The sequence below is a fragment of the Bos mutus genome, chromosome 16, assembly GCF_027580195.1.
Source record: "Bos mutus isolate GX-2022 chromosome 16, NWIPB_WYAK_1.1, whole genome shotgun sequence".
Taxonomy (NCBI): Eukaryota; Metazoa; Chordata; class Mammalia; order Artiodactyla; family Bovidae; genus Bos; species Bos mutus.
In genome coordinates, this window is record NC_091632.1 from 61,881,810 (window position 1) to 61,902,764 (window position 20,955).

At 47.1% G+C, this 20,955-nt stretch overlaps 1 protein-coding gene across 1 annotated transcript in view; it reads right to left on the bottom strand.

Moving 5' to 3' along the window:
• MTARC2 (mitochondrial amidoxime reducing component 2) overlaps window positions 1-15,563 on the bottom strand; it is a 42,428-nt gene extending 26,865 nt beyond the window's left edge. Inside the window, exons 1-2 of the mRNA XM_005905556.3 lie at window positions 15,209-15,563; window positions 2,114-2,287 (exon numbers count right to left, since the gene is read on the bottom strand). Coding sequence (XP_005905618.2) covers window positions 2,114-2,287; window positions 15,209-15,480 — 446 coding nt within the window. The 5' untranslated portion in view covers window positions 15,481-15,563. The remainder of the gene's footprint in view (window positions 1-2,113; window positions 2,288-15,208) is intronic.
• Window positions 15,564-20,955: the final 5,392 nt, after the last annotated feature.

The following is a 20,955-nucleotide window of genomic DNA, read 5'->3' on the forward strand; positions in this document are numbered from 1 at the left end:
CATGTTGTATTTCCTAAGTTGGGTATGGTGCTACAGGTGTTTGTTTCAGTATTATGTTTTATAACTTACATATACTTTATGTGGGGCTTCCCTGATAGCTCAGTTGGTAAAGAATCCGCCTGCAATGCAGGAAGGAGACCCTGGTTCCATTTCTGGGTCGGGAAGATCCGCTGGAGAAGGGTTAGGTTACCCACTCCAGTATTCTTGGGCTTCCCTTGTGGCTCAGCTGGTAAAGAATCCACCTGCAATGCTGGAGACTTGGGTTCAAATCCCTGGGTTGGGAAGATCCCCTGGAGAAGGGAAAGGCTACCCACTCCATTATTCAGGCCTGGAGAATTCCACGGACTGTGTAGTCCATGGGTCACAAAGAGTCGGACATGACTGAGCGACTTTCATTTCCATACTTTATGTAGATTCCTCACATATCAAATATTTAATTATATGATATTGTCAGTGGTCAATATATCTCATAATGGAATGAAACCCAGCTGGAGAAATTTCTTCTTCAAAGCAAACTATTACTTTAGTTATAAAGAAAAAAAAAAAAAAAACTTCTGTTGGACTGTCCAGGTTTTAAGTAATTTCTTTCTCACACCTGAAAATACGTTTGGACTTTTTAGACATCAATCGTTCATAAATCATGATAATTAAGAAGCCCTACTGCTCTACAATCACTCTCAAAAAATAAAACAACACCACATAAGGTGAACAGGGAAAGCTGGTTAAAGAAACTAACAATGAAAGTTAATCAAATCCACGACACTGCATCCCCATCCCTATGGTTCTGTTAAGGAATCTCCTTTACTTTTTCTGAGCTTGGTCTCCTCATTTGTAAAGTGTACTGATATCTGCCTCATAAACTTACTGAGATAATTAACTGAAATACTGTAGTCAATGAATGATTGCTTCAGGCTTTCAAAACTCTAGAACCTGGAGTGATGGTTTTCAGTTCAGACACTTAGCTAATAAAAGCACACCATGAGGGTACAGGGAGCATTCCAAGACTCTCCAATTTCCACATGCTGAGAATTCTCAGGTGGTTACAAAGGGAGCACCCATGACAAGTGTCTAAACCTCTAGGAAATGCCCTGCTAGCACAGGATAAGACCTTGAAAAGTCATGCAACTGATGGCCCTGCAAGGGTCCCACAGACTGAAAGGAAGCCCAGGCTTGAGGTGCATGTCTGGCCAGAGGTCAAATCTCATACCTCCTGATGCCTTAGTCTCAATCTCAGACCTCAGGGGCCACAAGAGTCAGCAGGAAAAGCCTCAGCATCCATATCATTCAACCCAGAGATACAGGCGGGAACATCTCCACTAATGAATGCCCTTGTCTGCCTGGCAATTCTGAATAGAAGTCCCTGCTACTTGAACAAAAGGAGACAAACCCTAAAGACTGGCCCTCTGTATCCTCTCTATATTCGTATTACTTTTTCTATTTTTGATGCTTTGATATCTTGGGACTTGGTGACGCTGAAGGAACTCCCCCTTCCAGGGCTAACCAATTCAGAGAGATAGTGAAACACTGGGCTTTCATATGCAAACCAGCCAATCCAAAGTCCTCACTCCAACCACCTCCCCCGTGGCATTTTACACCCTGGTCACCTTCCCCTGCTCTAATCACCAGTGTCAGATACCAGACAACCAAGGACAGCCCCTGTGCCCCAGGGCCAATTTTCCCAGAGCCTGCAGAAACCAGAATAAAGAGTCTTGCAGTTTCCTCTGCCCTCTCTGCCTCCTGGCAGACCCCGGTATTTCCCCATGTGGTCCTGCATGGCATGGGCCTCTGGTTTCTAGGCATGTGTGAATATTAAAAAAAACATCATGACAGTCATTTCTGTGTCTGCATGTCTTGCCGTATCTGATGAAAGCAAATCTAAATATCCTTAATGCAGTATTCTATTTCACTGTGTGATCTATTTCTATTTCACAAATGTGATCAAGCACTCACACTTGACCACTGGCTTGATCCCCAAATAGACTAGACTTCTCTTAAATATTTCCTTTACCAGTTTCATCATCTACTGTACAAAGTGTAGCAAAGTGGAGCACAGGGAAGAGCCTAAATAGAAATGAGTCCTGGCACAGGTCCCCGGAGCCCCAGAGCAGAGCACCTGCAGTCATGGAGCTTGTTTGAAGAAAGCAGTTTGGTCGGCAAAACCAGCTGGTCCATGCCTGGAGCCCTGAGGATCAGGCAATCGTCCTCATAGGTGATGGAGACCAGCACAAGCTGAGGTTCCTGCCGGCCAGTCACCATGTGTCCATCTTCCTTTATCACCAGCCAAAACCTGCCAAGAAACAAACAAGGGCACACTCAGAAAAGCCTTTGCCACCCACTCCAAAGCTCCCCTCTAGCTTTCTATTTCATCAAAACCCTCCCTCTCGGGGACTTCCCTGGTGGTCCAGAGGCTGAGACTTCAAGCTCCTAATGCAAAAGACCTGGGTTCGATCCCTAGTCAGGGAACTAGATCCCACACGCCGCAACTAAGAGTTTGCATGCAGCAACTAAAGATTCCAGGTGCCGCAACTAAGACTCGGAGCAACCAAATAAACATTAAAAAAAGAAAAAAAAACCTCCCTCTGCCCCCACTCAGGACCCAGCAATTTCTAGACAATATCCAAGTCTAGCCAAATTCTTTTGGTCCAAGAGATGGTGCTACCCCCGACCCCAAAAGGAGTTTGTTTGGTACAAAGAACCCTGGGAAAGAGCATCTGGCCAATGTATGAAAATCCCCAGTCCCCAAAATCCTGGTGAGGCTGGTGTAGGGACCTCCTCTGCTGCTAGGGCTCATACATTGCTCACTTTGGGACTGTGTTTTGGTCAAAGACTTCCCTGGTTAAAGCAAAAGGTCTTCCAAGTCTTTCTGCTGTGGAACAAGAGGGAACTGACTAAATGACTACTGGTCCAGGTGGACTGAAACTCTAGACAAAGGTCTTAAATGTGTGTGACTCCAACGGATGCAAACCAGCCTCTGCTGGGTTTAACTTGCTGGGACATGTGGACCTTGATCAGGAAACCCGTAAACAGCCTTTCTTCTTCATGCACACGTTAAAACTTATATAAAGTTATAAACCAATGCCATGTCTGTATGTGTGTACTCAGTCACTCGGTTGTGTCCAATTCTTTGAGACCCCATGGACCATTTTTAAAAAGAAAGAAAATGTGGTATATCTATATGACAGAATATTATTTAACCATAAAAAGAAGGAAATTCTGCAATTTTTAGACAACATGGATGAAACTTGAGGGTATTAATAGTAAGTGAAGTAAGTCAGACAGAGAAAGATAAATACTGCATAATCTCCCTTGTAAATGAAATTTAATAAGCTAGGAATTGCTGGAAACAGAAAGTAGGGCACCTCCCTGGTGGTCCGGTGGCTAAGACTCCACGTTCCCCATGTGAGGGGCCCAGGTTTGCTCACTGGTGGGGGAACCGGATCCCACATGCCGCAACCAAGACCTGGTGCAGTAAATATTTTACAAAGAAAGTAACGGAGAGGAGACTGGTGGCTGCCGTGGGGTGGGGGAAATATGTGACCACCTTCAGGCAGTCAAAGGGTACAAACTTCGAGCTCCAAGGGGAAAAAAATGTCTGTAATGTACATTATGACATCTCTAGTTAATAATACTGTATTTACACTTGAAAATTGTTAAGAGAGAAAAATCTCAAATGCTCTCATGATAACAACAGTGATACAATGGAAATTATGTGCGGTGAAGGATGTGCTCATTAGCCTTATTACGGAAATCATTTCACAATATATGTGCGGATCTAATCATCATGTTGTACACCTGAAACTTACTCAATGTTATATTTGAGTTATCTCAGTAAAGCTGGAGAAAAAAAAATGACTTACGCAATTCATGTGTTAGATAAGAACTCATCCTCTGGACAGTCCCCACCCCCCACCCCACCTTCTGTTCGGCTCAGCTTTCACACTCTGTGTATCACATCCAGGGAGAGAGTGGGGTGCAGAGTGAGCTGAAGAATGGAATGTTAGGCTGGGTATGCTCTTATCTATAGTAATGCATATACTGACATTTTGGGTTATACCACACACACGAGTCGATTCCTCCGTGTGCCGCCCCTAGGGAAAATGAGTTTCAACGTCACTGTTTCAGACAGAACAAGAGCAATGGGTGAGGAACTCTGCAGACTCGGATGAGTGAACCACCACTGAAAGCTGACGCCTCCCACACGTGAGCAGGATAAAAAAGATAGCCCCTGCTGGAATGAGGGAGACATTTCAAAATATGCCTGGAGCCAGCTGGAATGGTGAGATAACCTGGTGAGCCAGGTCTCTGCCCTCTCTGACTCTGGCAGGGAGTCTTCTCTCTGGAACCTCCCCTTCAGACAACCCATCCCTGTTCAAGTGCTGGATAACTTGCCTCCAAGCCGGCAGACACAGTCTGGGTCCTGAGCCCAGGTCCCCGGCACTCGTGCCGGTGCGAGGGTACGGCGGTGGCAGTGGCGGTGGTGCCGGAGCAAAGGCATTTGGGAACCGCTGTGGCTCCTCTCCCGGGAGCTGAGGATGCTGGGCAGTGCTAGGTCCCTGACCCTCTGAGGGGGCCTCCTTGTTTTTTTCCCCAGGCATCTTTGGCTTTCAGGGTTCCCTAGCCCGTTCACCTGCAGGGTGAGAGTGAGTTCTGGGACCCAGGGCTTTTCTGCCTACCTTGTCACAGCCCTGTGATGCTGGGAAAGATTGAGGGCAGGAGGAGAAGGGGGCGACAGAGGCTGAAATGATTGGATGGCATCAATGACTCAATGGACATGAGTCTGAGCAAACTCCAGGGGATGGTGAAAGACAGGGAAGCCTGGCGTGCTACAGTCCATGGGGTTGCAAAGAGTCGGGCACCATTTAGCAGCTGAACAACAACAATTCCCTCAGGGCTGGGCCGTATTCCTTGTTTCCAGCTTCATCCTTGGGCACAGAGTCCTGGGTGGCCCTGCTCTGATGAACCCCACCAAAGCCTGCACCTGAACTTCCAACATGGCCCACCCTGCTCTGAAACGAGCCTCCCTCTGAGAGCCCCACATGACCAGGCTTATCCAGACAGGAGTCACACACCCCACGGACCATTATTTCTAAAAATCAGCCCTTCCCTGGGCCAAGTCTGACCTCCCATCTTTCTCCCCACTTGAAACCCTGCACTCTGGTTCTCAAGCCTCACCCCCAGCTTATTGTATAATCACCTGGGTGTTAATCGCTGGGAGGGGGCAGAAGTGGTGGCTGGAAGTCCTGTGCTAACCTGCAATGGTTGGGGCAAGAGGCAACTTGCAAGCAGCCTGACCCTGGGACAAGACAACAGGTGGGGGGTGGCGGGGGGGAGGGGTGTATGCAAAGTGCCATCGGCAACACACACCAGCCACCCCTATCACCCTGTAACTGGAGGGATGCTATTTTTCACCTCTTGCACACAAATAATGACCTCTGCTCTGCCAGATGAGAAAGAAAGGATCTGTCTGCAGTGTGGATTTGATCATGACCCACTTTTCCTCACCTGCAACCCTGAAAGCCAGCACCTTTGTTTTACACAGAAAACACGAGTGTGTGGCATGAAGAGCATTGCAGAGCCCAGAACTAAGTCTCCAAAGGAACAGCGATGCCCTGAACAACCCACAGCAGTGTTCAGGGAGCAGAGTGCCAGACAGATGAAAAGTGTCATTTCTAAATGAACAGACTGGCCTGGGAAGTGGGAAGGACTGAGCCAGCAAAGGAAGGAAAACAGGAGCCCCACCACAGAGAGCTGGAGGGTAAAGGAAGGAGGGAAGGACACTTGGGATAATGAACTTAGGGGACTCAGGTCTCCAAGACGGAATAGTCTGTGCAGAAGAAATGAAGGGCTGGCTTCATAAAGGGCTGGGGTGGATTTATCAATGGGTGAGACATTCGGCCAAGGAGGACAGCCCAGAATCTGTGCCAAACAGCCAGAGTCAGCATTTTTCTGGACAGTCTTGAAACCAGCTCAAAGCTCAGGGTGCTCAGGTCCAGCGTTCACAGACACGTTAAAGGCTTTGACTAGAACAGCTCTAGAAATTGAAGTCCCAGAGCACTTAGAGAGGAAGTGCTCAGTGTCTGAGAACAGTTCCAAAGACACGGGTTCAAAATGGAAATAAATCAAGGTGGCTTTTTCCTGCCTTCTAGACTCTTTGTAATTTCATGATGGAAATCTCAAGTCGGGAGAATAACAGCATTATAGCAGATTTCTTTCCAGTTTGTTTTCCAGTTTCAGTTATCGCTTAATAAATAAAATATAGATTAGACAGGGACTTGGAGATCATCAAATTCAACCTCTTTAGCCAATGAAAAACAGGCTCAGAAGAGGTTAAATGACTTCTCTGGAGGTCTCCTGAGACTTGCTGTGATCCTTGCCCTTGTAAATTACATACTGGCTTCATAGCAAGGGCATGAGTGTTGCCCTCAGAGATATCAGTTCAAATCCCTTCAGCATATAGTGGTCTTGTTGTGATAGATGGGCTCTAGGTTAGATAGTTACAACTGGCCTCCTGTTTGCATTTCACAGGGGCCCAAAGAAGTGGGCTTCAGGCTGGATACTTACAACTGTTAGCATTTTCTAAGACAAGAGATAGGTGGGCTCCTCCTCACTAAAAGGGCTGCCTACACCCTATCTCTCCACATTGCTAATAACAAACTTTGTATCGGCATTTACAATTTCTGCCTCTGTGATAAATGCGTTTTTCACTGGGGGCAAAGATCCAGGGGAAAAATAGCTTCTAGCCTCTAGCCCTTGCTGGCCTGGTGGCTAAGATTCCTGATTCTCATCCAGGCTATCCAGGTTCAATTCCTGGGCTGGGAATTAAGATCTCACTTCACTGCCACCTCACCAAGATCACTGTGATCTTGGGTCAGATACTCATCCTTTCTGATGCCATTTCCTTATTTGCTAAGTGGACACAATATCTAGCCCACAAGATTGCTGGATCCTTGGGGCTGGTGCACTGGGACGACCCAGAGGGATGGTGTGGGGAGGGAGGAGGGAGGAGGATTCAGGATGGGGAACACATGTATACTAATTAAATAATTAAAAAAAAAAAAAAAGAAACATGAAGTTTAAATTATATTATCTGTTGAAAGGTCTTAGTTCAGTGTCTGCTGAGAATCAACCACTGAATAAAAGTATTCCATCGCTTTTCCCTGCCTCACCCAGTCTCCACACCACACTATCCCATCTCAAGCATATATTGTTCAAAACAAGGGAACGCTCATACAGTTCCATCTATTTTCGGACGTCCACGGAGGCAGAAAATATTCTTTTTCCATGGAAGCCAGAATCACAGCAAAGTAGTGGCAACATGCAGTGGGAAACAATAGTTCTTCCTGATGAAAAGCGGACGCAGAGGCAAGCACTGACTCTCTGTGAAATAGCATCAGTGCTTCATGTGAAGAAGAAGGGTGCAGATGTGCAGCATGAGAATGTATGTCTTCACTCTGGCTCAAGTCTTCCCAGAAATCAGGAGGCTTTTCTAATCCATCACACTTTAATCAGCTCAGATTCTTCTTAATGGTCCCAGAGAAAACCCTCTAATGATAGCATCAGAATCACCTAGGGAGACTTTAACACCTGAGAAATGGAGTATTTGCTGCCGTATCAGCAAATATGGATGTCAACAGGCGTGCTAAGTCACTTCAATCCTGTCCGACTCTTTGTGACCCTATGGACTGTAGTGCACCAGGCTCCTCTGTCCATGGGATTCTCCAGCCAAGAATATTGGAGTGGGTTGTCTGCCTTTTCTAGGGGATCTTCCCAACCCAGGAATGAAACCCGTATCTCTTACATCCCCTGTATTGGCAGGCGGGTTCTTTACCAGTCAGCAGCAATTTCAGCCCTCCGTTGTAAGCTGGTGAGCCCTAAGGGAACTCAGGAAGAATACCTGCCATGCAGCAACTCCCTTTGTGAGCCCTGAGGAACTCAGGGTCTAAAAATAGGATGCTGGCCCCAGATAGTCAGTCAGTCAGTCATTTCAGTCGCTCAGTCGTGTCCGACTCTTTGCGACTCCATGAATCGCAGCACGCCAGGCCTCCCTGTCCATCACCAACTCCCAGAGTTCACTCAGACTCATGTCCATCGAGTCAGTGATGCCACCCAGCCATCTCATCCTCTGTCATCCCCTTCTCCTCCTGCCCTCAATCCCTCCCAGTATCAGAGTCTTTTCCAATGAGTCAACTCTTTGCATGAGGTGGCCAAAGTACTGGAGTTTCAGCTTTAGCATCATTCCTTCAAAAGAAATTCCAGGGATGATCTCCTTCAGAATGGACTGGTTGGATCTCCTTGCAGTCCAAAGGACTCTCAAGAGTCTTCTCCAACACCACAGTTCAAAGGCATCAATTCTTCGATGCTCAGCCTTCTTCACAGTCCAACTCTCACATCCATACATGACCACAGGAAAAACCATAGCCTTGACTAGAGGGACCTTTGTTGGCAAAGTAATGTCTCTGCTTTTGAATATGCTATCTAGGTTGGTCATAACTTTCCTTCCAAGGAGTAAGCGTCTTTTAATTTCATGGCTGCAGTCACCATCTGCAGTGATTTTGGAGCCCAGAAAAATAAAGTCTGACACTGTTTCCACTCTTTCCCCATCTATTTCCCATGAAGTGATGGGACCAGATGCCATGATCTTTGTTTTCTGAATGTTGAGCTTTAAGCCAACTTTTTCACTCTCCACTTTCACTTTCATCAAGAGGCTCTTTAGTTCTCTTCACTTTCTGCCATAAGGGTGGTGTCATCTGCATACCTGAGGTTATTCCTATTTCTCCCAGCAATCTTGATTCCAGCTTGTGTTTCTTCCAGCCCAGTGTGTCTCATGATGTACTCTGCATATAAGTTAAATAAGCAGGGTGACAATATACAGCCTTGATGTATTCCTTTTCCTATTTGGAAACAGTCTGTTGTTCCATGTCCAGTTCTAACTGTTGCTTCCTGACCGGCATACAGATTTATCAAGAGGCAGGTCAGGTGGTCTGGTATTCTCATCTCTTGAAGAATTTCCCACAGTTGATTGTAATCCACACAGTCAAAGGCTTTGGCATAGTCAATAAAGCAGAAATAGATATTTTTCTGGAACTCTCTTGCTTTTTCCATGATCCAGCGGATGTTGGCAATTTGATCTCTGGTTCCTCTGCCTTTTCTAAAACCAGCTTGAACATCAAGAAGTTCACGGTTCACATATTGCTGAAGCCTGCCTTGGAGAATTTTGAGCATTACTTTACTAGCATGTGAGATGAGTGCAATTGTGCGGTAGTTTGAGCATTCTTTGGCATGGCCTTTCTTTGGGATTGGAATGAAAACTGACCTTTTCCAGTCCTGTGGCCACTGCTGAGTTTTCCAAATTTTCTGGCAGACTGAGTGCAGCACTTTCACAGCATCATCTTTCAGGATTTGAAATATCTCAACTGGAATTCCATCACTTCCACTAGCTTTGTTCATAGTGATGCTTTCTAAGGTCCACTTGACTTCACATTCCAGGATGTCTGGCTCTAGATGAGTGATTACACCATTGTGATTATCTGGGTCCTTGCCGGGAGCCAGCACAGGAGTCCCCACCCATGACAAGGTCATGCGGGAGAGTTCTGGTGGGCAAGGCAGCCAGAACTCGAGGGCTGCCCATCTGGGCCTGCCTGAGCGTCTACCCCAAAATCAGAATCTGTCTGTTTTACTTTCACCAACTCCTCTGACATTCACGGGGGCTATCCCCAATCACTTTTCTCTGTAAGAAAATTAACTTAGAGCTGTAGTTAATAATTCTCCTGGGCGTAATAGGAGTGTTTCAATTCAAACCCCTCTGATGACTTTCTAGCTTGCCTGACAGGTTTGTTCAGATTCACAGCCTCCCAACCACGAGAGGCACAGGAAACTTAAGATATTCTAACAATGCAGAGCTCCTCCGAGAGTTAAAATTGTTAGAATAGAACTAGTAGAGGATTTCTTTGTTGAGCTAATGCTTGCTGCCAAGTTTCCATATCCCTTACCTACTGTGTCCCTGGGAGTGTATTGATTAATATAGTTGGTGTATAGAAATGTAAGTAGTAGCTTTAATGTTTGTAACCTTGGACCCTTGAGTTAATTCTTTTCATGTTATAACCCATCACACTTTTGCCCTATAGGAATGCAACTTTATCTAATGCTTTCGGAGGGTGGTGCCTGACTTTAGAATAATCACCTTTAGAGAAAAATAAGTTTTCTGAAGAAGGGGTCATAAAATGTTAACAGGCCTCCTGGCCAGAAAATGATGTAAATCACCTAAAACTTTTGCATATAAGTTTGCAGAAAGAAAGCCTGGCTTCGATAAGGATCAAGGACTGCTGACCTTGCATGACTCTACTCCTTCCCCCATTATCCTCTATGTACCACTTAGGTATAAAAACTACTTTGGAAAATAAAGTGCAGGCCTTGCTCACTGAAGCTTGGTCTCCCCATGTCGTTCTTTCTCTTTCCTTTTCCTTTTCAGGCTGATCCCCTGGAGTGCAGGGGCTCTCTGCGTTCACTTTCCTGCCTGGGCTTCTAAGACCCACTCGAGAAGGTGCCTAAGGTGGGGCACCTTCCGCGATTCAAGAGGGCGCCTGTGGCCTACGTGAACAGACCAAGTCCCGTGCTGGGGCTTTACTGGCTTTCTGCGTAAACCAAGGAATATCAGCCTCTTTTCTCTCCTCTATTTTCTTAACTGCAAAATTCTTTCCTTATCTCTATCTCTTTATCTATCCTTTTAATCGCCGACACGGTCCTCTGGAAGGAATCCCTGGATCCAAGCGGGGCAGCACCCCAGTAAGTCGTGAAGATCTTTTTTGTACAGTTCTTCTGTGTATTCTTGCCAGCTCTTCTTAATATCTTCTGCTTCTGTTAGGTCCATACCATTTCTGTCCTTTATCGAGCCCATCTTTGCATGAAATGTTCCCTTGGTATCTCTAATTTTCTTGAAGAGATCTCTAGTCTTTCCCATTCTGTTGTTTTCCTCTATTTCTTTGTATTGGTCGCTGAGGAAGGCTTTCTTATCTCTTCTTGCTATTCTTTGGAACTCTGCATTCAGATGCTTATATCTTTCCTTTTCTCCTTTGCTTTTTGCTTCTCTTCTTTTCACAGCTATTTGTAAGGCCTCCCCAGACAGCCATTTTGCTCTTTTGCATTTCTTTTCCATGGGGATGGTCTTGACCCTGTCTCCTGTACAATGTCACGAACCTCATTCCATAGTTCATCAGGCACTCTATCTATCAGATCTGGGCCATTAAATCTATTTCTCACTTCCACTGTATAATCATAAAGGATTTGATTTAGGTCATACCTGAATGGTCTAATGGTTTTCCCTACTTTCTTCAATTTAAGTCTGAATTTGGCAATAAGGAGTTCATGATCTGAGCCACAATCAGCTCCTGGTCTTGTTTTTGTTGACTGTATGGAGCTTCTCCATCTTTGGCTGCAAAGAATATAATCAATCTAATTTCGGTGTTGACCATCTGGTGATGTCCATGTGTAGAGTCGTCTCTTGTGTTGTTGGAAGAGGGTGTTTGCTATGACCAGTGCATTTTCTTGGCAAAACTCTATTAGTCTTTGCCCTGCTTCATTCTGTATTCCAAGGCCAAATTTGCATGTTACTCCAGGTGTTTCTTGACTTCCTGCTTTTGCATTCCAGTCCCCTATAATGAAAAGGACACTTTTTTTGGCTGTTAGTTCTAAAAGGTCTTGTAGGTCTTCATAGAACCGTTCAACTTCAGCTCTTCAGCATTACTGGTTGGGGCATAGACTTGGATTACTGTGATATTGAATGATTTGCCTTGGAAACGAACAGAGATCATTCTGTCGTTTTTGAGATTGCATCCAAGTACTGCATTTAGGACTCTTTTGTTGACCATGATGGCCACTCCATTTCTTCTGAGGGATTCCTGCCCGCAGTAGTAGATATAATGGTCATCTGAGTTAAATTCACCCATTCCAGTCCATTTCAGTTCGCTGATTCCTAGAATGTCGACATTCACTCTTGCCATCTCTTGTTTGACCACTTCCAATTTGCCTTGATTCATGGACCTGACATTCCAGGTTCCTATGCAGTATTGCTCTTTACAGCGTCGGACCTTGCTTCTATCACCAGTCACATCCGCAGCTGGGTATTCTTTTTGCTTTGGCTCCATCCCTTCATTCTTTCTGGAGTTATTTCTCCACTGATCTCCAGTAGTATATTGGGCACCTACTGACCTGGGGAGTTCCTCTTTCAGTATCCTATCATTTTGCCTTTTCATACTGTTCATGGGATAGGTATGGTGCATATCAGATGAATGATTTCAGTGAGCTCAGACTCTTGCATCTTCCCATAATAGAAAAGTGCTAAATTCTTTAACTTGGGATATCTAGTTTTTTTTTTAATTTACAAAAAACTTTTGACAATCAGACTGACTACCTGCCCTTTGTTGCAAAACTCCTATATAACCTGGCTCCTCTCTTCTGCCTCTTCAAACCAGTTCTCTCAAGGTCACTTGAGATGCTATCTCCCAGGTTTGAAGTCCTAAAAATTCCCACCAAATAGAACTCAACTTAGAACTCAACACAGTTCTCAACTTGTAGGTTGTGACTATGTTTTAAGTCGACACACCCCACATGAGCTTGTTTCACTCCTATTCCATAGGCCTGGGCAGTCTTAAAAAACTTTCCAGGGATTTCCCTGGTGGTACAGTGGATAGGAATCTACCTGCCAATGCAGGGGCCAAGGGTTCATTCCATCTTTGTCCAGGAAGATTCCACAGGGTGCGGAGCCACTGAAGTCCATGTGCCACAACTGCTGAGCCTGCACACCCAGAGCCTGTGCTCCTCAAGAGAAGACACCGCAATGGGAACCCTTCGTACAGCAAGGAAGAGCAGGCCCGCTCACCATAACTAGAGAAAGCGTGTACAGGAATGAAGAGCCAGCACAACCAAAAATAAATAACTCTCCAGGATTAGAAATCTGGGGTGAATGGGATGGAAAATCCCCTGTGAGCTTCATACAACACTTTTCTAAAACAACCTGAAGTTTTTCCATGCCATGGGAGCCCACATTTCTTTAAGGGAAGAGCAGTCTTCAGCAAAGAGAATACACGTGTCCCAGGAGTGAACTCAGGACAGCAGACATCCTCCGCTAGAAGGCTCCCGCAATGACCAATTTGCAAACCTCCCTCCTCTAGACACAGGACCACAGCTAATCCATCCCAGCCAGACAGCAAAGCATCTTCATCCTAAGGAAGCAAAAAAGGAGGTTCCATTCTTCCTTGATCACTCTTTCTAGGGTTTGGAATCCTTCCCTGTCTCAACTACCAATTGGCACATGCCAGGGGTCTGGCCATCTACCTCTACAAGGATTAAACCATGTGTTGCTGCAACTGCTGACTTTCAACACCCCCTGAAAGGAGTTCAGGGTGGAGAGCGGAAATGAGGCACTGTGTGCTCTGGGAAAATCTGAGAAGACAGATCCTCAGATGGTTAGACATTATCAGGAGCCAATTTTGTGAGCCCAATTTTTGTATCTCCTCATATTTGGAAAAGCACTAAAATCCTTGAAGGTGATGACTGTTCCTCACGACTAGCAAAGCTTCACGAGACTAGCAGAAATCTTCTGGAAAAATACGTGCTTGATTGCATGTATACCCCCTTCCCCAAATCACATGCATATTGACCTTTCCCCCTGCCTCTTTGGAACAGTTTCTCAGAGCTATCTGAGGGTCTGGCTCCTAGGAGGCAGTCCTCATTTGGCCCCTAGTAACACTCACGTTGTGCTTTTTTTTTTTTTTAAGTTGACACCTGTCAAGATGGCCTTCCCCTTATGCAGCTGCACCATTCTGTGTCCACAAGTATGTCTGTGGGCTCACCTCTGGGGGTAGAAAAACAACATGGCACCTTTTCTGAGGGAGGAGGATGAAATTCTGATGTGTCAGGTCCTCTGTAGGTAAGGACTTTACCTAAAGTTCTTCACTGAGGACCACTCTGCCTCTGGGGAAGGGGACACGGTCCACCTGCCATCTCCTCTCCCCAACAGAAGACTGCCCTCTGCTCATTACGTATTATAGCGGGTCAGGGCCCCAACCTCCAGCATGTCTCAGGAACCTTCCCCGGGGATTAGAAATGGTGAGGGACCAGCCCTGGCAAGGCCAAAGCCAGTGTGCTTGCACAAGACTTGGTTTCAGCATTGCTCCCGTCTACCCACTAGTGCCAAGAACATTTTATTTTTCTACTATTGTGTTCATACGAAGAATCAGAAAATTTAGAACAGCAGCCTTGGAGATAAGCAATCAGACCCCATGTTTTTATAAAGCCTCTCCTCCAGGGAGGGGCAGAGACTTTGTAAGCAAGCAGGACCTTGTGGGGCTTTCCCAGGACAGTCCCTCCCCACTCTCTGCTTTAGGTCCTCTCTGAAGTACTTTGTTGTTGTTCAGTGGCTAAGTCCAGACTCTTTGCAAACCCATGGACTACAACACGCCTAGATAACAGTATTTGATACATATTTCCTGGGCTGTTTTATAGATATGAAACCCCTCACCAAATGGAAGATGTTAACTACTAGATGACCATGAGTACACAGCTCCAAGCCTCCTGGAGCCTAAGGAATAATAACATTAACTCCTGTGACACCCCCATGTTACTTCACTGTAAGCCAGTCAAGAGAATTGTGCAGGATCTTATTTCTGACCCTGCGATACCCCTCACCTGGCTTTAAAAATGCTTTGTCAAGGGACTTCCCTGGTGGTTCAGTGGCTGGGACTCTGCGATCCCAGTGCAGGGCCGGGGTTTGATCTCTGGTCAGGGAGCTGGATCCCATGTGCTGCAACTAGTAGCTCACAGGTCACAAGCAGAGATCCCAGCACAGACCAACCAATAAAGATTTTTAAAAAGCTTCGTCAAAACCTTTCCAGGAGAGGTTTCAGAGAGGCCTGCGACACCAGTCTTCTTGCATGGTCCTGCAATAAAGATTTCTCCACTCCAAACTCCAGCCTTGTGGGTTGTTTGGCCTCACTGAGCCCTCCAGGCACAAAAACTTGCAGCTAACAGCTTGCCTCCACTACCTTTCCAAATCTGAACCAGACACGAACTTGACCTTTCTATCTACAAGATCAGAGACAACCCAGGAAACCCAAGCAGCAAACCTCTATTGTCCTTTCTTGGGACAAGCCCCAGCTCCCCCAACCCACCCCCTCCCCGGCAGGTCCCACGCTGTCCCTGCGCCCGGCGCTACCTGTCCCGCAGGTGGCCGCTGCGCAGCCCCAGGGCCGTGCACTCGGCCGCGTCCACCGACACCCCTTTGCAGGATTTGATCGGGTAGATCCACAGCTCGCTCACCGTGCCCACCTGCTGCAGCCGCCGGCGCCGACCGGGCCGCGCGCGGCGCCAGGCGACGGCCCCCAGCGCCACTGCGGCCAGTCCCAGGGCGGCCACCCCCAGCCAGCGGGGCCCGGGCGGCGCGGGGAGGCCCAAGCGGGCCAGAGCCGAGGAGCCGGCGGCGCCCATGACCCAGCGATCGCGGGCGCGGGCGGGGGCTTGAGCGCACACGGGGCAGCGTCTGGAGTGAGGAGGGCGCCGGGGCGCTCAGGGCTCCAAGCGAGAGGGCGGAGCCAGGGTTTGTCCAGTCAGGCGCTCTGGCACCCTTTACGCGCGGCGCGCCGAGGAGGCGGGACTGGCTGTGCGCAAGGAGGGGAGGCCTAACTGAGGCGCCGAGGATCCGGCAGTAACCGAGGGACATGAGACAGAGAGCGGGCCGGGATGTTCAGACGCCCCTGGGGGAGGCAGGGATCGGGAAACCGAAGCCGTAGGCCTGGCTGCCCACTCTCTCTCTCCGAACGGTCACTTTGGCTTTATTGCTCTCTCTTCCTGGTGGCCTGCGACGCAACCCCTCACCCGCCCACACTCCACCGCTCTCCACTGCCTCTTGGCTTCCTGCACGGCCCACTTAACTGCGTGTTTGGAGCCCAGCGAAAGGGCTCGAACAGAGAAAGCCGACGTCGAAGGGACCATTTTAAACGTTTAGCAGCTCCTACTGGCTAATGGCTCTGATAACTGCAGAACTTTGGGCCCATAACCCGCTCGGTGGAAACGTCTATGCTCTGGATAAACTCCACCATGGCTTCTTGCTGCATAAGGCTAAGCCCCGAGGATGACCCCAGCCTCAAATGCCTACCTGAGAAAACTCACTGTTGCCAGAAGATTTCAGTGTTTTGTTCCTGCCAACATCTGAGGACTGGCCCCTCGATCCTCACCTCCCTTCCTTGTTACAGACCTTTGCTCTTGGCCTCCTTAATCAATAGAAACCAGTAAGAAGCAGAGGGGAGGCAAGACATTCAGGCAGGCTATGTTGGAACTTGAGCTCCAGCACCAGGAAGCAAAAACAAGTAACAGATTCCCTTGCTTGCTCCCTGAGACGGTGAGGGTGCGGGGTAGGGGGTTGCTGATTCCTCATGTGGGGTGAGGGCAGGGGTGGATCCAGGGGTAGGGCTGGAGGGGTAGCTTAAGTGGGTTGCCCACCCCCTTGGTGGTCCTAGGTGCAGGGTGCAGAGCAGTGCAAAAGCAGACCCCTTCTTTTGCTGGGTTTGGGGTCTTTTTGTATCTTCTTGTTCATAATTTTCCCCCACTGCACATGCACACAGCTATTTTTAGTCCCTTGTAGTTTCTTTGTATTTTGTTACTGCAGGAGACCTTTGTCCAGCTGCAAGCATTGCAGCAAAAGGTCCCAGGTGCCAACCTGTCTCACTTTTAGAGCCCTTACTCAAAAGGCTTCACCATTGTGAATCCTCCTTCTGTCCCTTCCAGATGTGTATGAATCTCCTACAACTCAGAAGCGTCTTTCGCAAGGGCCTGAGAACCATACCTTTGAACTGTAATCAGTACTGCTGGCCCAACTCCATCTCATTGCCCCCGTCCTTGTCAGTTTCACCTGAGACCCCCTTCCTCTCATTCACCCTTTAAAACCCAGTCAACTCTGCATTCATGGGGATGGAGTTCAGTTCTTTCCCCTCAGTTCACTTCAGTTCAGTCGCTCAGTTGTGTCTGACTCTTTGCAACCCCATGGACTGCAGCACCCCAGGCCTTCACTGTTTCCATTGTTTCCCCATCTATTTGCCATGAAGTGATGGGACCAGATGCCATGATCTTAGTTTTCTGAATGTTGAGTTTTAAGCCAACTTTTTCACTCTCCTCTTTCACTTTCATCAAGAGGCTCTAGTTCTTCTTTGCTTTCTGCCATAAGGGTGGTGTCATCTGCATACCTGAGGTTCTTTATTCCAGCTTGTGCTTCATCCAGCCCAGCGTTTCTCATGATGTACTCTGCATATAATTTAAATAAGCAGGGTAACAATATACAGCCTTGACATACTCCTTTCCCGATTTGGAACCAGTCTGTTGTTCCATGTCCAGTTCTAACTGTTGCTTCCTGACCTGCATACAGATTTCTCAAGAGGCAGGTCAGGTGGTCTGGTATTCCCATCTCTTGAAGAATTTTCCACAAGTTTGGTGTGATCCACACAGTCAAAGGCTTTGGCATGGTCAGTAAAGCAGAAGTAGATGTTTCCCTACTGGTCCCATAAAATTCCTTTTTACTGCTTTAACTGAACTCCAGGTCTCTTACTCCTTACCAGCTCTAGTCACACAAGCTCTTGGGTAAACAGTGGATTTTCTTAGAGAAGTTAAGGTTTGAGGTCATTTGTTTATTTTTCAAAGATTGTCCTTTAACCTGCTGCCAGGTTCTGAAGAGTTACCAGCAGGCCACCTCCCACCATCAGGATTGGTCATTCACAGGAGAAGAGGGCTGCCCTCCAGGCTGGGAGGAGAGCAGAGGAGGGCAGGGTGCAGAGGAGCCAAGCTCCCTTCCAGGGTTCCTCCTGCAAAGTGAAAGCCAAAATCTCCCTGTAAACAGACCCTGTTGGCAACTCCAGGCCAGTGCACTCTCTCTCTTCAAAGAGCACATATTCTCATCATGCTCAGAGACCAAGACTTGGATTTCTTTGTCTAATGTGGTGTTGTGAATGAGGTGTGTGTTTAAACTTGCACCTGGTCCCCTTCACTTCTCCAGATACCGGACCCCACAAGTCTACCATCAACACGAGGTCCTTATGAACCCATCCTCCACACTGCCCTTGAGCTCCCGGACATGAGAAACTGTCTTGTTGATTAAGCATCTGTTCCTTTCCACACACAGTTACTCCTCATTCACCCTAGATTGGCCCTGGGGATTTAATATTTAGAAGAAGCTGCCCCACAGTCCGGGAGCTTACAGAGCCCCTGGAAGACAGACTGGGAGGATATTGTCAGAGGGCAGGCAAGGTCAGGGTGCAATGCAAGTGAACAGAAGAAGCAAAAGAAATCTCAGGGCAAGTCGTGTCTTCAGAGGAAGGTGCTTTTCAGCTGAGACTTGAACAAAAAGTGCAAGCTTTTGTTCAAGCTTTGGAGAGTGACCCGAGAGGGGATTCTGGGCCAAAGGAGCAGCCCCTGCAACGTGGAGAAACTGAAGGAACAAGAGCATATGGCATGTTTGAACAGCCACTAGAAATCCTACCTGTGTCCTCAGCCAGGGAGTTTAGGTAGAACAGGTGGGCGGGGCCACACCACAATGCACCAGTCTAATCTTAACGCGGAGACGCCTCAGGATTCAGAACAGCAGTGAGGCGAGATCAGGCTCCGGTGTTTGAAGGTCTCTCTGGCTTCTCTGGGAAGGAAAAGTGCCAAAGGTGGTTAAATGAGAGGTGCCCTAGTTCAGGCTGAAATAATCCCAAATCAGGGAAAAACAATAATGGAGATGGAGATGGGGGGTGGGGGACTCCTTGGCAGTCCTGTGACTTAGGGTTCTGTGCTTCTACTGACTGGAGCCTGGATTCCACCCCCTCATCAGGGAACTAAGATCCCACAAGCCTCGCTGTGTGGCAAAAACAAAAAAAGTTGGCAACGAGGCTGTGGATAGGAGAGATAGACAGGCAGCAATTAGCAAGAGGTGGAGACAGATGGATCACTGAGATTGAGGGAGAGGGGTCCATGGTGACTCCCAGCTCTCTGGTGTAGCTGTCTGAGTGTGGGTGGGAGGTGACATTCTTCAAGATAAAGAATTCCAGAAAAGCTCATATGGGGAGAAAGATGATGAGCTCTGTTGGGATTAGTGAGTGTGAGTAATATGTGGAACATCAAAGGAGAAATAGTTACCTGAACAGGTAACTTGACCTTTCTGTGCTTCCATCTCCTCATCTGTAAAATGATGACTCGAGATCTCTGAGATATCAGCTCGAAATTCTGTATTTACAAGATCCATACTGGCTGGCATCAGTTCCAACAGCCAAATAAGTGAGGAACTTTGCCATGATGAGCACCAAGTCTCTGCTACCCTCACCCACCATCACCTGGCACCTAGGCTACCCCAACTACCATTTCACCAGAGCTCAGTGTTGGGGTGATTTCAGGGACCAAGGATATTCCTTAGTAGTAATGTGTACACTACCAGCCCTAGTATATTCATTGCTATAATTTATGAGAAGCAATGGAAGGTTGAGGATCTATTCATCTTATTGCTTATTTGCTTTTCTTTTCCCTTTTGATTTGGAAGATTGCCTTGTCTATCTTTTCCTTGTCGATTTATAAGAGACTTTCGTAAGTTTAGAAAAACACCCTTTTATCATATGTGACTCAGTTGTTGACTTTTCCCCTAATTTGTCAGTTTAGGGGCAACTTCTGCTTACTGAGACATCACTGTCTGCCTCAAGGCATTGATACCTCTAAATAAAACTTAGTTGATTAGAGTACCAAGCCAGGAAACAGAGAAAAAGTCTAAAAAACAAATATTGCTCTTGCTTCAGTTCAGTTCAGTTCAGTTCAGTCGCTCAGTAGTGTCCGACTCTTTGCGACCCCATGAATCGCAGCACACCAGGCCTCCCTGTCCATCACCAACTCCCGGAGTTCACCCAAACTCATGTGCATCGAGTCGGTGATGCCATCCAGCCATCTCATCCTCTGTCATCCCCTTCTCCTCCTGTCCCCAATCCCTCCCAGCATCAGGGTCTTTTCCAATGAGTCAGCTCTTCCTATGAGGTGGCCAAAGTACTGGAGTTTCAGCCTCAGCATCAGTCCTTACAATGAACACCCAGGACTGGTCTCCTTTAGGATGGACTGGTTGGATCTCCTTGCAGTCCAAGGGACTCTCAAGAATCTTCTCCAACACCACAGTTCAAAAGCATCAATTCTTCGGTGCTCAGCTTTCTTCACAGTCCAACTCTCACATTCATACATGACCACAGGAAAAACCATAGCCTTGACTAGACGGACCTTTGTTGGCAAAGTAATGTCTCTGCTTTTTAATGTGCTGTCTAGGTCGGTCATAACTTTCCTTCCAAGGAGTAAGCGTCTTTTAATTTCATGGCTGCAGTCACCACCTGCAGTGATTTTGGAGCCCCCCAAAATAAAGTCTCACACTGTTTCCACTGTTTCCTCATCTATTTCCCATGAAGTGATGGGACTGGATGCCATGATCTTTTTCTGAATGTTGAGCTTTAAGCCAACTTTTTCACTCTCCACTTTCACTTTCATCAAGAGGCTTTTTAGTTCCTCTTCACTTTCTGCCATAAGGGTGGTGTCATCTGCATATCTGAGGTTATTGATATTTCTCCCACAATCTTGATTCCAGCTTGAGCTTCTTCCAGCCCAGCGTTTCTCATGATGTACTCTGGATAGAAGTTAAATAAGCAGGGTGACATTTATAGCCTTGACGTACTCCTTTTCCTATTTGGAACCAGTCTGTTGTTCCATGTCCAGTTCTAACTGTTTCTTCCTGACCTGCATATAGGTTTCTCAAGAGTTAGGTCAGGTGGTCTGGTATTCTCATCTCTTGAAGAATTTTCCATAGTTTATTGTGATCCACACAGTCAAAGGCTTTGGCATAGTCAATAAAGCAGAAATAGACATTTTTCTGGAACTCTCTTGCTTTTTCGATGATCCAGCAGATGTTGGGAATTT